General features: G+C 45.0%; 1 protein-coding gene across 9 annotated transcripts in view; it reads left to right on the plus strand.

Annotated features, from left to right (window-relative positions):
* Nucleotides 1-4,389: 4,389 nt before the first annotated feature.
* The window catches only part of LOC139760351 (uncharacterized), a 492,128-nt gene continuing 481,323 nt past the window's right edge, over nt 4,390-15,194 (plus strand). For 6 of the 9 annotated variants that reach the window (XR_011715318.1, XM_071683401.1, XM_071683413.1 and 3 more), the window contains exons 1-2: nt 4,390-5,240; nt 14,663-14,739. Coding sequence is in view for 8 of the 9 variants with exons in the window: in XM_071683401.1 (XP_071539502.1) it covers nt 5,158-5,240; nt 14,663-14,739 (160 nt within the window). In the remaining variant the exon portion in view is untranslated. Of the gene's footprint in view, nt 5,241-13,334; nt 13,412-14,662; nt 14,740-15,194 lie in introns of those variants that run through there. The other 3 variants (XM_071683403.1, XM_071683411.1, XM_071683402.1) reach the window with 2 other exon arrangements.

A 15,194-nucleotide genomic window follows, 5' to 3' on the forward strand; every position in this document is an offset into this window, starting at 1 on the left:
GAAATACGAAGAGTAGAACCCAAAATGAAGCTTTCGTCTATTATCATCTCTGCAGCCTACGATTGCTGATGGCCTTTATTATGAAAGTTACAGAATTCACTCGCCACATTACCTGTGGATCACTCTTGTTGATCAAGTGTACAGTGTTGGCTCTCATCCACTATACTCATAGTGTTACCTGTATATATTGAATGCTCACATTACAACTGCATATAGAATGCTCACATTACACCTGGCACTAACCAACAAACTGACCCAAAAGTTCGGGCGCCGAAAAATTCCTGATGTTCATTCCGCCATGACCTGGAGTTTAGTTGTATTTCCGTAAGGCTTTGCTAGTTTTATTTTTCTGTATGCGTTGTAGTGCGTTGCTTATCTATGAAAATGTTTAGTAGCAATAGTTTAGGAATGTAACCTCATGGTCCAACCCCTGATCACGCATCCATATGTTATGAGAGAAATTTACATTTGCATGCCTGATTGTAAATAAGATTGGTTTTTGAGTTAACAGCCCTACTTTCAAGGCTGCCCCACATAAGATTTAGTTTACTTTCAGACTGCCATGGTAGTCCTCTCATAACTATATGATGTTGTTGCTCGTTTCTGGTAAAAACAGTTGTAAGAACTTTTCCAAGGGTATACATATGTTACATCATCGGCCTTTTTTTTTTTTTAATTCCTTCGCCTACTTCTAATACTTGCTGTTCACGCAATAACTGCGACGAAGATCACGATTTGTTATATCTGGCGGGATTTCCCGATGGCCATAGTTTTTTTCTGTCCTTGGTTTTTACTTCGTTACATTGACAGTCATTACTGGACTTCAACTTGTAACATCCTTCCGAGATATTATAGTACTGTATCATTAGTTTCGTAATACATATATGAATATATATTTTTAGACCTGTTTTTCACCTAAACTTAATGTAAAGATGGTATCCTTTAAACTATTTTATCGATCGTTTTCTTTTACTGTTAGGAAAAACGGCTTTGACGTACACTAATACAAACTGAAAGTTGATGTCCTACAACAGCAAGGATACGAATTCCGTACCATTTGTATGGTAGCTGTGTACTCTATCCACTCGGATATGCTGCCTAGCTTTTGTGGTTTAGCTTATCCATATACCAGATAAATGGTGCGGGGCTCAAATCCTTACTGCTGGAGGGCATTATGTGTTCTATGAAGGTGCCCATTCAGTTATACAACATTTGTGTTCATATATATATATATATATATATATATATATATATATATATATATATATATATGTGTGTGTGTGTGTGTGTGTGTGTGTGTTTATTTATTTGTTTTGGGGTCATAACGAGTGGTAATACGTTGTGCACCATAATACGGAGTTCATGTAGAGGTAGTGCACCGTAATGCGTTGGTTATAGCAAGGGTGCACTTTGATACAGAGGTCATAGCAAGAAGAGTGCATCGTAAAGGACAAATTTATGTTAAAACCAGGAGATGGAGAGCGTCGGAGGCCTGCACCAAGGCGCACTCCCGGCCACATAAACTTTTTGATGGTTCTCTAGAGACGGGGTCGCTCCTTCTGTCTTCTCATTCTCATTCCAGTTGCTGTCTCTTCCACATTCTCATTCTAGTAGGCGTCTTGTGATAGGATAGCTTTACCTATCTTCCTCATACTTGTCTTACTAGCCTTCTCATCTCCAACTTTTTGTAATCCTTTCTCATATGCTCTCTGGTCCCCTTTCATCTTTGTTACGCCCTCCTCATCAGCTGCACCATCTGTTGCTCCCCACCTGCTGCTTACGTCACTCCCGAGGAACTTCCTCACACCCTCCCCAGCATTCATCCCGGTTCCTCTGTACTCGCCTCTCTACTGGGGTTTTGATGTCCCTTAATTCGTAGTGCCCTTTCTAATATGCTCCTGTCATTGTCATCTCGTATGAGAATAGAAATTAAAAGATAGAGTATGAAAAAGAACAATTGATGTTTCCTCATTTTTTTTTTCTCATAGGACTGTGTGTTTTCTTATAGGAATGTGTGTTTTCTGTGCTTTACACATTATGTTTTACCCTTGTGGTTATTGTTTTTGTGTTACGAGGAGAGTTACGCTCGTGTTTCCCGTCTCATAACGTTGTATATAAGTACCATGTCTTTCCTCCTGTGTGTGTTTACACACACACACACACCTAAGCCAGTTACCCACATATCAACCAGCCCCAGGAGAAGGATGAACATCAGGGATTGGCTTAGGCCGACTGCCGCATCCAGGGTTCAAACCCATGCGGACCCGAGAATGGGCTGGCCCATGCTGACTCATGGTCAGTAACGCTAACCACTACAACCACGGAGACGTGTGGTGTGTGCCTCTGTATGTCATGCATAATACACATACTGTATGAAATTTGCCAGTTTTAACTCATTCTTAAGGTATAGTAATCAGCTCCCGCCGTTATCTGCCACTCTTTCCTCTCAGTGTCTTTCGCAAGATATCCCAAGGCATCTCCCTCAGTCTTTTTCCTCAGACCTGTTAGTCTTGTGTCACGATAACTGTGGTCAGGAGCAAAGGGCATTATTTTTTTTTCTTTTTTTGCACGAGGCCCTAACTTGTAACCACTGAGCGTTCATGGCGGCGTAGCTAGAGACAAGATCCTTGCGTTCAAAGCTGAAGAACACCTGCAGTACAGTCTTCAAGTTGTACAGGACCTTAACCTGTGCAAAACTTTCACTCCCGTCGTACTGTACAGACTGCCCATATCTCTCGCAGCTCGAGGTAAAGGGAACCACTGTGTTCCCTGGCGTCGATCTGACCACATACATACACGAACTTAACCACGCAGGTGGACCCACTTACGTTCACAAATTGTTCAGTATGAGAGGACATCGGACCGTGCGATTTCTATTTCAGCCACTTCATATATATTTGTATGTGTATGTGTGTGTGTGTGTGTGTGTGTGTGTGGAAAGCATGTGTCGCAAGGTGTGTGGGTTGGTATTACAATGTCTTCAGCTAATGGCTGTGAAATCTTAAGGAGAAAACGTGATTGAAACTTTTTTTAGTTATCTTTTATCGAAATATCAGCAGTCATAAGATCTGACATTCTCTCTCTCTCTCTCTCTCTCTCTCTATATATATATATATATATATATATATATATATATATATATATATATATTTGGGATAGGGGAGAAAGAAAATTTCCCACGTATTCCCTGCGTGTCGTAGATGGCGAGTAAAATGGGGAGGGAGCGGGGGCTGGAAATCCTCCCCTCCCGTTTTGTTCCCCCCCCCCCCCCCCAAAAAAAAAGGCTAGGTGAGGAGGTCCCCTCTTAGGCTTAGTCCTCTGTTCTTACGCTACCTCGTTAACGCGGGAAATGGCGAATATATATATATATATATATATATATATATATATATATATATACACACCAAACCGAACGAGGCGGCGTCATTGACGGGTATTTTAAATTTGCGACGCTTCGTTGGTGTTTTAAATATGTGATGACGAGGCGCGTGTATTCAAGGGAGTTATATATCCCGGGCGGTGGTGACGAAGATCAATATTGTGGTACCTGCACAAGAGGGAAACACCTGCCCAACACGCGGGCCGCCGGGTGTTTTCCAGTGAACGGTTAAATCATTCGAGGGGGGATATGGCCCTGGGTATTGAGAATCTCGAGTGGCGATTTTTTTTTCTCGTAAGCGCGTTTTAAGTGGCAAAGTCGTTTATCTTCCTTAGACAATAGCGTTCATTGGTAGACTTGCGGAATTGTGTTGTGGGAAGTTATCGTCCGTAGTTCTGTGAAAATGTGCTGTCTCGATGGTTGATGTTTACGTTAGTGTTGGTGGGTCACAACAGGGTGTTCAGGTCTCCTTCCTACACCCACCCCCCTCTCCCCCCGAAAACCTCCCACACCCCCCCGGTGCTGTGGCCTGGGGCACAACCCCACCTCCCGACTGCTACAGTTGCCGGGTTATACTTATGGCCGAGGTTTGTGCCATGGCTGGTAACGTAATGGATAACGTAATGCTTTCACAGTTCCATCTGTAGGTTGAGGCTGCATGCGTCAGACGTAAAGGGTTTAGTCTGTCCCTCAACTTCTCCACACAAAGAATGCATTATTTCGCTGCCATCGGAGCGCAGCAGGGTTCTGTTAGCTATAGGAGTTTAAGGTTCCCGTCATAGCGAGACAGAATTACATTTACGTACGCGAGATGTATATCTTAGGAAGAACTCTCGTGATATTAACGGAAATATATTTTGTTCCTCTTTAATCTTCGATGAAAAGTGATCAAGAATGTTTCACACGGGCATGACGCTGAAAAAAATGAGAATTATCGTACTTCGCAGCTTCTCTTGCCAAACATCTCAGTTCAAAGCTTACACATTTTGGTGTACCTGATCATAGTATCGCTGGGGCCTGGACGTGTGCAATCTTACACACATGGCTATTGCTGGGGGAGTGTGGTTGTGCCGGCGTGATAGAGCAAACTGCCTGCCGGGGAAGTGTCCGAGTGATGAATGAAGTGGTGCGTTGTTTAGGGGGTGGGCTAGCCATGAATGAGTTCAGCAGTGGGCAGTGTGGTATGGATCACTGGCTCAGGTAGTAAGGCGCGCAAGGTGGGCATACCATCTCATGAGAGAAGTGGCGTATCACAGCGCACTGCTATGGCCCACTGGCTTTGCCACAGGAACAAAATGCGCCGTGGTACTTCCATGTCTTCTCTGGCAGTGTTTAACGAGGCGATCAAATGATAAAACGATACGATGCCGTCTTAAAAGTTGTGACCGTGGTTATAGGAGTGATCATTCCCATGTAGGAGGGAAGGAGCAAGTGTAAAATGAAGAAATGTATTGTTGGAAAAGATAGAATGGTTGAAATATGACGAAAGGGATGTTGGAAGTGAGGGGGGGAGGATTAGAATCCAAGACGAGCAATATCAGTTATACTTTATTGGTGAGGTAACTAATCTCACGGAGAAAATAAAATAGATGGTTCAGGAAATGAGGGAGAGAGATTGCAGATAAAGTTAACGACGTGGGAGAGAGCAAAGTGCAATAAATTGAACGAGAAAACGAAGCGAAACTAATATTCCAACTGTGGCAGAGAAGTAAAGGCTTTTGTGTTGTTGGCAGACTGCGGCGTAGGAATGCCTGCATTGTGGTAGATGGTGCAGGACTATGGCCTCTGAGCTGCTGCAGAAGGGCCTGCCTCATCCCTGGACCTTCAGTGTCACTCGGGACGGACGGATCTTTTTCATCAAGTAAGTAACGCCGTACGGGGCGGTTGGCGACTCGAAGAGTCTTTTAGTTAATTAGGTAATAGTGGTTGTCCAATTGCGTGCTTTTCATGGCCGAGTTGGACTTTGTGACATAAAGGGACACTTTTTATTCCATTTTCCTTTATGTGTGTGAAAATATTATTTCACTGGTTATGTAACACTTGAATTTCCGGGTTGTTATTATTATTACACTTGGTGATGCAAAGGTGTTGGTCAAATTTCCATCCCGGCGACAACATGTCATTGTTATTGTAAATTCCTCACATTCCGGGGTTGGGTACCTAGAGATACGACGGCTCGCTGATGGACGCCCGGGAGAGGTATCGGTGATGGTATGGGGCACAATCAGGGCATAATGTGGATTTTGATTTTTTTTTGTACGAATGTGAAGACATTTCCTACATCCACATATAGTAGATTCCGATATTGTGAAATTATAATTTTCAACGGATATGTTTAACTCGCAAGTTAGCTATGATGACCTAAAAAAAAAGAAAAGACATTTTTCAGATTTTAAGTGGTTAACTAATGTGACACTTTGTTAGCATAAAAAAAAAATCACGAGCGAAAACAAAATTCTGGGAATGTTAAACAGATAATCAGTTTACATGGGAAATATTCATTTAAATGTTTAATTTTCATGAATTTCCTGACGCATAATTGTGCACATTGTGCGAGTTGTTTCTACAAACGTGCATGAAAATCATGTGCTTGAGGCTAGGCTATGAGAGAACAGGCTGAGCTAGGCTAGGCTAGGCTAGGCTATGCGAGGGTTTCGGCTGTAACCGCTAGGAACGGACTGAGATAGTTTTACACCCCTTCCCCCCGGGGATCCATTTACATAAAAAGGGGTATTTTATGGTTTTTATGTGTGTATTATTTTTTGAATAAGATTAAATGCACATGAGGGAGGGAATGGGACACGCTGTCTTGGCTGTGAACGAAAACATGTTTCTTGTCGAATTCGGTGCAGAAACAGGAGTTTCCACTCCACATTTTGCCTTATTTTTAAATTGTTCCTTACTATTTTGTATATATATTTTGTGCTTGCATCCGATTTCCATTTCATTTTCCGTCAGTTGTTGAAATTTTTATCATTGTTTCGACATCCTGTTTTATATCATTTCTATTTGGTATTGTGCTTATTTAAATCAGTAATGAGGCTGTACTGTGATTTATTTTTGTTGTACCATCGAAAACTTAATTGCACCTGAACCAATATTGAAGCAGCCCTGATCGTAAAGGAACAGGTGTGGCAGGTAACAGGTCATCCAGCAGTATGTGGATAATTGGAATAAGAAAACCCACACATGGCACATCAGGTGAAAAATGATAATGATAACATCTCATTGAATGGACGTCTGGACTTTCTGAAAGGCTAAGAGAATGAAACACGTAAACAGTGGAGCTATGAGAGGGGAAGGGGCTTAACATTCCTTACAGAGGTACGGTGGTACAGGGTTGGCCTTTGTACCGATTATCATCAATGATGTTGGCTTGGGAGCGGCCTGTCCCAAGTTAGGTTGATGTTACTCGGTATATCGATGATGAGAATTTTGCGCTAGGATTTATGAGAGTTTTGCACTAGGATATTTTTCATTTTTATTTTTGACCATCCTGGGCACTGGTAGAACTTGGGAGTCATCGTGACCGGAAATGCAGATTCCACAGTTATTCCCTTGTCTGGAGGCTGTCGACGGTTGAACTAGGTCGTGACGCTTGCCAGGGAGGAGGGAAAAAAAGATAAGAAAAAAAAGAAAAAAAATCCTCGGACAGTCATGCGTTCACACCATGAATGAACCCTCACAACGTGGATTTATTTTTCCTAACCGGGGTGAACTCTCGCTCCTGCATCGTCTTGATACCGGAACCAAGAATTTCGTCTTTTTCTTTTGTATTATTAGAGACCTAAATAAAGATTTTTTTCTTCTAACGAGGGGGGAGAGAGGGAGAGGTTGGATGAACCGAAGTGCTCTTCATAATGACCGAGCAAATTTGATTCATTTCAGGAAATGAAAATTTCACCGAATAATTTTCGCAATGTAGAACATGTCTTCATTTTTTTTAAGTTGTTAAGATACGCCATCGGTTCTGGGTTGACGGAGCCCCACGGCCTACATGGAACTTTGAATTTATACAACCGCAGGAACTCCCCCCCCCTACTCCCCCTCCTTTCACGAAGTGATGCAGGGCATGTAAACTCCCCAGGGCACCCTTATTCAGGGGCTTCTGCGGCTTCAGGCCTGCGCTACATTCATGAGTAGGGACAGGTTGGACCCGCTTTGAAGCGTGAACTCCTCTGGCGAGAACGTCTTGTCATTAGCTGGAGATACGAACTCGCGACCTAACCTCATCACGCTGAGTCAGGCAGTGCCGTACCGTGAATGATATATATATATATATATATATATATATATATATATATATATATATATATATATATATATATATATATATATATTCTTTTATCCCTGGGGATAGGGGAGAAAGAATACTTCCCGCGTATTCTCTCTCTCTCTATCTCTCTTCTTTTTTAAATTTGCCAAAAGAAGGAACTGAGAAGGGGGCCAGATGAGGATATTCCCTCAAAGGTCCAGTCCTCTGTTCTTAACGCTACCTCGCTAGTACGGGAAATGGCGAATAGTATGAAAGAAATATATTCTTTATTTATAACTGAAGAGGTTTGCATTCTACATTTTATTCATAGCACTGTATTTTCATTTTTTTTCCTTCGCTATGAACTTCATATCTTGCCCAAGGTATTTGATGCTCAATGTAAGTTTCCGGCGTTAAACACGGCCGACCGGCAGACGGTGGAGCCAATTTTGTGGAACGGAGTTCATTATTTAAAGCTGCTGGTCACGCTCTGGGCAGTTACGGGGGCCGAGGGCAAACCACCCACCCACCCACCCCACTCCCTGCACCCAAGTTACTGCTGCCAGGGTCTTGCCTGAAGACTTTTCATAGTTGATGGTATGTCAGTTCGAGAGAAGTTAGTGCATATGGTTTTCATTTTTTTTCCCCCTCTGGTAAAGACGTGGTTTACACAGAGCGATTTTTTTTTTTCTGAATTTTGGGAACGGGTGTTGTGTTGGGTTGGATGGTGTGATGGTGACAGGAAGAGAATTGAATGACATCATGGTCAGGATTATAAAGGACATCGTGGTCCATGATATAAGCTCGTAGTTATTTAAAAGCAGCTATAGCGAAAGGAAGAGGTTAACAGAAGTACCATCTCATGATAAGGCTGTGTGCACAAGGTTGTGGTGGTAATTATTAAGGTTCCGGTACGTTTTGGAACGTTTCGTTAATACACAGGAGCGTTCGATTATCCTGCTTCGTAAAAGTTGCCTCGTATCATTCGCGTTTTGGTGTGTTAGAAGAGGTAATTTTTTTTTTCGATACATGTTTTAAGGTTACTCCTTTATGCATTTGATGGCTAGATATTATGCGATAATAAAATTCGTATTTCCGCATTACACTTTATATATATATATATATATATATATATATATATATATATATATATATATATATATATATATATATATTTAATTTATATGAACATATTCCAGCACTTTGGAGGCCAAAGACCATCCTTGAGGGAGTTGGAGGATGAAGAACATACTCCAGGATGTTAGAGGCAGAGGAGCATCTTCCAGGATACGCATTGTTAACGTTAAGAATCTCATGTAACTAATTAGTTGTTCTCTGCTTACCATTACCCAGGGAAGCGTTGAAGACAGCTGGTGACCGCTTCAAGGTCTGATGCTAATCGCTTGACAGCCCAGCTGGTAGCCGAGTAAGATACCAGTTGGCGACCACGTGGAGAATAACTGATGCTTGAGTGGAAAGATGTCTGGGAATGGGAAAATAAGCCGAGTGTTCTCTTTTGAATTGAGCAGTGGTTGATAGCGATGTGCGAGCCAGCGGATTTGCTCACGTGTACGCCGGGTGTTGACTGCAGTGAAATGATGGTCGTGATGAAAGCAGTTCGAGACGATCGTCCGGCAAACGAATGGGGTGGTTAGGCTTCGAGGTAGCCAGCTCAAGACAGGTAGAAACCCCTCTTGTGTGACCCCGTTGAACCTCCCCCCCCCCACTGATAACGTTCGGAAACCAGATTATAGCCACTTGTGAAGCAGCTGTTGGCCACGCCGAAGGCTAGTGGTGCTAGGGTTGAATCCAGCTGCTGCTGTGCTGGGTTGAATGAACTTCACCAGAGTGGGGAGAGAGAGGGGGGGAGGAGGGGGAACGAATATGAATTTATCAGTCCTCGCTTGTGATAACTAGAGTAGAGAAACCAGTTGATGGTGGGTTGATTCGAACATCCGGGAAGTTTCACATGAGACTAACGATCCTCATTTATCATCGCAGTGATAGAAGGCAGTAAAATGGCAGGGTTGAATGGACCCCCTTCCATCCGGGGAACATCATGTCACAGTGTTCGTTCTCACTTGACCACTGCAGAGGAATGTGCGGGACCCGGGTTGGTGGTGGTGGTGATGCTGCTTGATGACCTCCTCACACCCTCTCTCTGCCGTCGCAAGGAAACGTCTAACGTGTCTTTTGAGAGGAAAAGGAGGGGGAACCTCACAACCCTCGAATCAGGAGGCATAGCATTAGGAAAGCCGACCCAGTATTTGTTTATAGTGTACGAAGCATCATCGGTGTACCCCCGGTAATATTACCGGAGTATCGAGATCCGTCAGAAGCAATTGGAGTAGTGACTGACTCTGGATAAACAGGTGGGCTGGGGAACACGTGTGTGTTGCTTGGGGGGAAGGAAATTGGGAGGGAGAAGGGGGGATTGTGTGTGTGTGTGTGGGTTGCGTTGCAGCCCGGCCGGTCATGACGTCATGCACTAAAAACCGCCTGATATAATACACTTCTCCGCCAAGGGACGGTCCCAGGGACAGAGAGTGGTGTGGCGTGTATGTACGTACGTGGTTGGTTAGAAGGAATGCAGAGAACTACGTACAACAGCAGACCATTTGGGGGTTGGCTGTACGTTTGTTGACACGGAGATGCACGAGCATTGGCTAGGTTTGATAAAGTCCGAAACTCACCACCTTTAGCACAACGGGTTGACCCTTCGGTAGCGTGGTCTGGCTGTTGACCTAATGTTCAAGGGTCGGGTCAGAGGCTACGTCATCATACCCAGGAATGGACCGACTTTTCCAGCCAGACAGATTTTTTCTCCCCTCCGTCTCTGTAGGCGAGAAATGGACTGTGTAAGCAGAGAGATTTGCTGTCATTCTGTGTCCGGTTGAATTATCGTGAGGTGTCCCCAGATATCTAACATTTATCTGGCATGAACCAGCTCAGCTATGTTTGACCAGTAATTATATAAAGAGTAATTGATCATATTTTTGTTTATCGTACACGTCCCGAACAGAGTCTGAACCGTCTTTTTTTTCACTCGACATCCCAGATCCGTCCTCCTGGAAGAACACTTAAAGTGTTGATTCAAAGTTGAATTTGTACACACGTGTTTTGTGGACGTTTGTTAACAAGAGATGTTACTTGATAGACTCTTGCCAGTTAGATGTTGCCGTAGGTGCGTCCTCTGTGTAAACTTTCGCGGGTCGTTCGTGCTAAGGTTAAGAATGTTTCTAAATACAGTGAGGATATTCTTAGGTGATGCTAGTTGTCTCGACCCCACCACCACTGCTCCACCACCACTGCTCCACCACGACTACCACACCTCCGCCGTTACCAGTAGCAGGAGCATCAATGTTGATTTTATTTTCCCTAATGACGACTTATTTAGAGTTCTCTTAATGACCTCTGGCACATGTCTTGTATCCTGCAGTCTGAGTCATCGATTATGGCTAACTGTCTCGAATAGTAGAATGACTAAACACGTATGGACAGAAATGATTAATTTGGCAATATTATTTTTTTTTTTGGGGGGGGGGGGTTATAGAGATTATTATTCTTAATACCCCATAAGAGACGTAGAAGACAGCCACTTATCGTTAATTACCCTTTATCTCCGTTGTTATCATGCCACCACATTATCATCATCACCATCACCACCACTTTGGTACAGTCATCAATACGTCTGTCATTTATCATCACCCGCGGTCGTCATTAATGCCATCATCCATATCATCATCATCATCATCATCGTTGCTATCATCATTTATGATCACCATCACTCGCATCATCATCATCATCACTTACAGTCTTCTCGATCGGTCATGTTCATCACTCGCTATCTTACAGCCACCTTCACCTCCCACTGATCACTTTCACCGGAACTCGTCACCATCGCCACAGTGACATCGTCACCACACACAGTCACCATCATCATCATTATCATCATCATTAAAACAGTCAGCACCATGGCTTCACCATCACCTCCGTATCATCACCTTCACCACGGTGAAACACGGGCATTTAAAGGCGTGTTAATCATGGCTTCATTAATCATTTGTCACATGGGATATAATCGTTCGCTAAAGAGGTGTGTGGTGTGTGCTCTGCACGAGAGAGAGAGAAAAAGATAAATAAAAGAACTTGATTTTATTTCCTTTTTTTTTTGCTGTATTATGTACTGATTCGTAAGCTCCATGTCAGGTCTCGACGGAACGACCATTTACTTAGTACGGCGGTACGACTCTCGTAAACCCGACGGTGCGACCCGTGAACACGACCCGTACCGACCCTTGGGTATGATGACACACGTCTTCCCTGATTTGATATATCCTTTTAAGGGTCAGGTCACAGGTCATGCCAGCCATACTGCAGGGTCGTCCCGTCGTGATGAGAAGGTGGAGGAATGACGGATGACTATGATTATCACAAGTCATCAGAATTTTGGTGGTACTATTAAAATGTCGAAGCTTGCGACACGGGTGCGGGAGTCGGGGGGTCTGGAGAACAGACGGATGCTGTTCTCGAAGGGGGATTTCTCGTGTGACACCGACAGGTGAGTGTATCTCTCAAGTGATACATTCTGGAAAGGACGAAGGCGTGCGGCACGATCGGTACTGACTGGCCACAGTTGGCGTGGCGTCTGCGTGGTGGTCGGCAAGTGACGGGACCACGGTAAATGAACGGTGTTGATACATACAACAAACGTGTAATAGACTCCCACAAACACGTTGAGAGCTCGATTGATTGTATATAGAATTTGTCTCCAATATCTTAAGGGGGGTTTAGAGCCATTGATTTCTAGTTTTCCCCGAGCTTTTAGAAGGTGTGGTGCAGGATTGGGTGTTACGATAATTCCCGATCGGGGGGGAGGAGAATGGTAGATTTCCCAGCAAGTGGTGGGGCGACGACGTATCTCTTCGATCCTGCCGTGTGGTAGACGCACCCGGAGGTAAACAGGAGAGATGTTCCCGGGGACAGTGAGGAGGGGAGTTGGTCGGCAGGATGAGGGGAACCACCTCCCCCCCTCTCCTCCTCCCTACCATCCCCGCCTCCTTCACTGGTGCCAGCCGCTGCAGTCCTGCCTGACACCCTTCCATCCTCACCCTCCACCCTTCGTGCCTTCACCCTTCACCTCGGCCGCTGGCGGTGGGAAGGGACAAGGGCGATTAAGACCTTTTAACAAACAGGCGAGTTTAGCGAAGCGAGGCGACGCCAGAAATGAAATCAAACCAAATTCACCCATGAGTTGTCCGTGCCTGCATACCAGAGTGATCGCCTCAGTAGTTCTGCATTATTTGATCACCATCGGAGCTGGGTATCGGTATACAGCTCAGTGTTCAGCTTACGATTGTGACAGCTAAGCTTAGGACGGAGGAGGGGGGGATCAACGCCGTGTGAGCGTTAGTCAGTTGTCCGTTTTATTGAATTATTAGCTGGGTGTCGGAGGCAAAAGGTGGTCGGGGTTGGCAATAGTGTGTGTGTGTGTGTGTGTGTGTGTGTGTGTGTGTGTGTGTGTGTGATTTCTCGTACCTTAAGTGCCGGTCTGTCTCGTGGCCATCAGTTGACATCTAGCAGGTGCCGCGTGCGGACCTTACTACAGGCGGTGCCCGGCCCTCCCATTCGACAACAGCCCCGCCCCTCCTCTCTCCCCCATCTCCCCCTCCGGTTATACCGGACGAACATACCGTAGTGTAGTGCCCATAGGCTATGGTGTCGGTAACCGAGTTGGCAGTCATGGTATACAGGTATATGGAGGATGTTCAGCCGTGGTAAGGGTTTGTGTGTGTGTGTGTGTGTGTGTGTGGTGTGTATGTTTTCCATTCATGCTTGCTTGCTTGCTTATTGCTGTTTAGTTGGGAGGGACATCTGCTTGCGGGCTCGCGCGCGCGTTTTACGGTAATCATAACTGTTGATTAAGGCTTCTGAAGTGGCCGTTTAGTATTAAGATGTGGCAGGCAACCTTCATTGGTAGTTGAGCACCCGTCTGGTTGTACAGGTTTAGCGAAGTGTCCCCAGATTCCCACTGAAAATGTGTCTCTGAACAGTAAACTGTACACGCTGAAGTCATAGACGTTCCGTTGTCCTTACGGCTAATAAGGGAAACTCCCACCGCAAGATTCTCCGTGTTCAAGATGTTGATAGTTAGAGCTACAGTCTCACTGTGAATGATTTTGGTATAACTCTAATGTTAGATGGGAATTTGTGTTAATGCTGTTCTTTCAGATGATGTTCCCTCAAACTTGTCAGTAGAGAGACATGAGAATGAGATTTAAGTACTTGTGTGTATCATTGACTTAGATGGTAGAGGTTAGTTTAAGGAACAGGTGTACTGAGGTATTTTGAAACATCATAGACTGCTCATAACAAGTACAGCAACCCCCTGATCCCCCTTATCTAAGGACAACATTACACATTTCAGGTGCAAAGTTATCAAGACAGGAACATGAAATGAGAACATGATTTACGTACCGTTTTTTGAGTCATTAACAAGACATTGCCCCTCATTAATACTGAAGCAAGGAGAAACAAACCCCCCCCCACCTCTCCCACTCACAAATCCGTCCCCCACTGACATTCTTCCCACCATCGTGGAACTAAGAAAGAAAACAGACTGAATCTAAACTTGTTAAAAAACAAAACAACCCTGCCGTCCCTCACAACACCGCGCGGCGCGATGCAGAGGTGGCCATCGCCACCCTGCTCAGGTTAAGGGCTGGCGAACCTAGAACAAGCAACAACAGTTTATTAGGATCTAGACGACAGCTTGCCAACACAACGTTCCTCCCTCCCCACAGCAATCACCACCACCACCATCAAGACAGGGCTGCCCTCTCTCTCCCCCAGTCAGCAGAGTGCTCCCTCCTCCTCAAGGGTGCCTATCCCCCTCTTCCATGAAGCCAGGGACCTCCCCATTTACCCATCAGGCCCGCCCGCCGCCCCCCGACACCCACCCCACACACCCCTTTCCTCCCTCTCCATTTGCTGTTTACTGAGGCCATGGGTATGTTTGTATGTTGCAGTGAGGAGGCTCGTCTGACAACGTGGCTCCACCCCGTGTCCTGTGAACCCGTGCTCACCGGACACCGTGCTCTACAAGGTAGGTGCAGCAAGCCTTCTCTGGCTTACATTATTTTGTCATCTCTGCAGAAGCGGCGAGTCTGGTGTATACTCCCTGCCCATCTTACGGCTGGCTCCTTCCTCCTTAGGTTAATTCTTAACTGTATTATATAAGGGTGGCTCTCATGCTCAGGTATGCAAGGATACATAAATGTACTGTAGCACACTCACGTACGCACACAAACACACCTCGCTTTTACTCTGTCTCTCTCTCTCATTCGCTGCATCTGTGTCTTCAGTGCGGTGAGCGCCACGCGCCAGCTCTGTCTCAGAGCAAATTATTTCCATCGTGACGATACACACACCCCTGCCTGCCTGCCTCCCTCCCTCATGTGCTCCCCGCAGTTCATTCACGCCAACAAAGGGATGTGGAAAACTTGTAATCGTGTTACATTTGATGAATGAATGGCGCGGTTGTATGAATACTGGGGCTTG

This window comes from Panulirus ornatus, chromosome 36 (genome assembly GCF_036320965.1).
Source record: "Panulirus ornatus isolate Po-2019 chromosome 36, ASM3632096v1, whole genome shotgun sequence".
In the NCBI taxonomy this organism is placed as follows: Eukaryota; Metazoa; Arthropoda; class Malacostraca; order Decapoda; family Palinuridae; genus Panulirus; species Panulirus ornatus.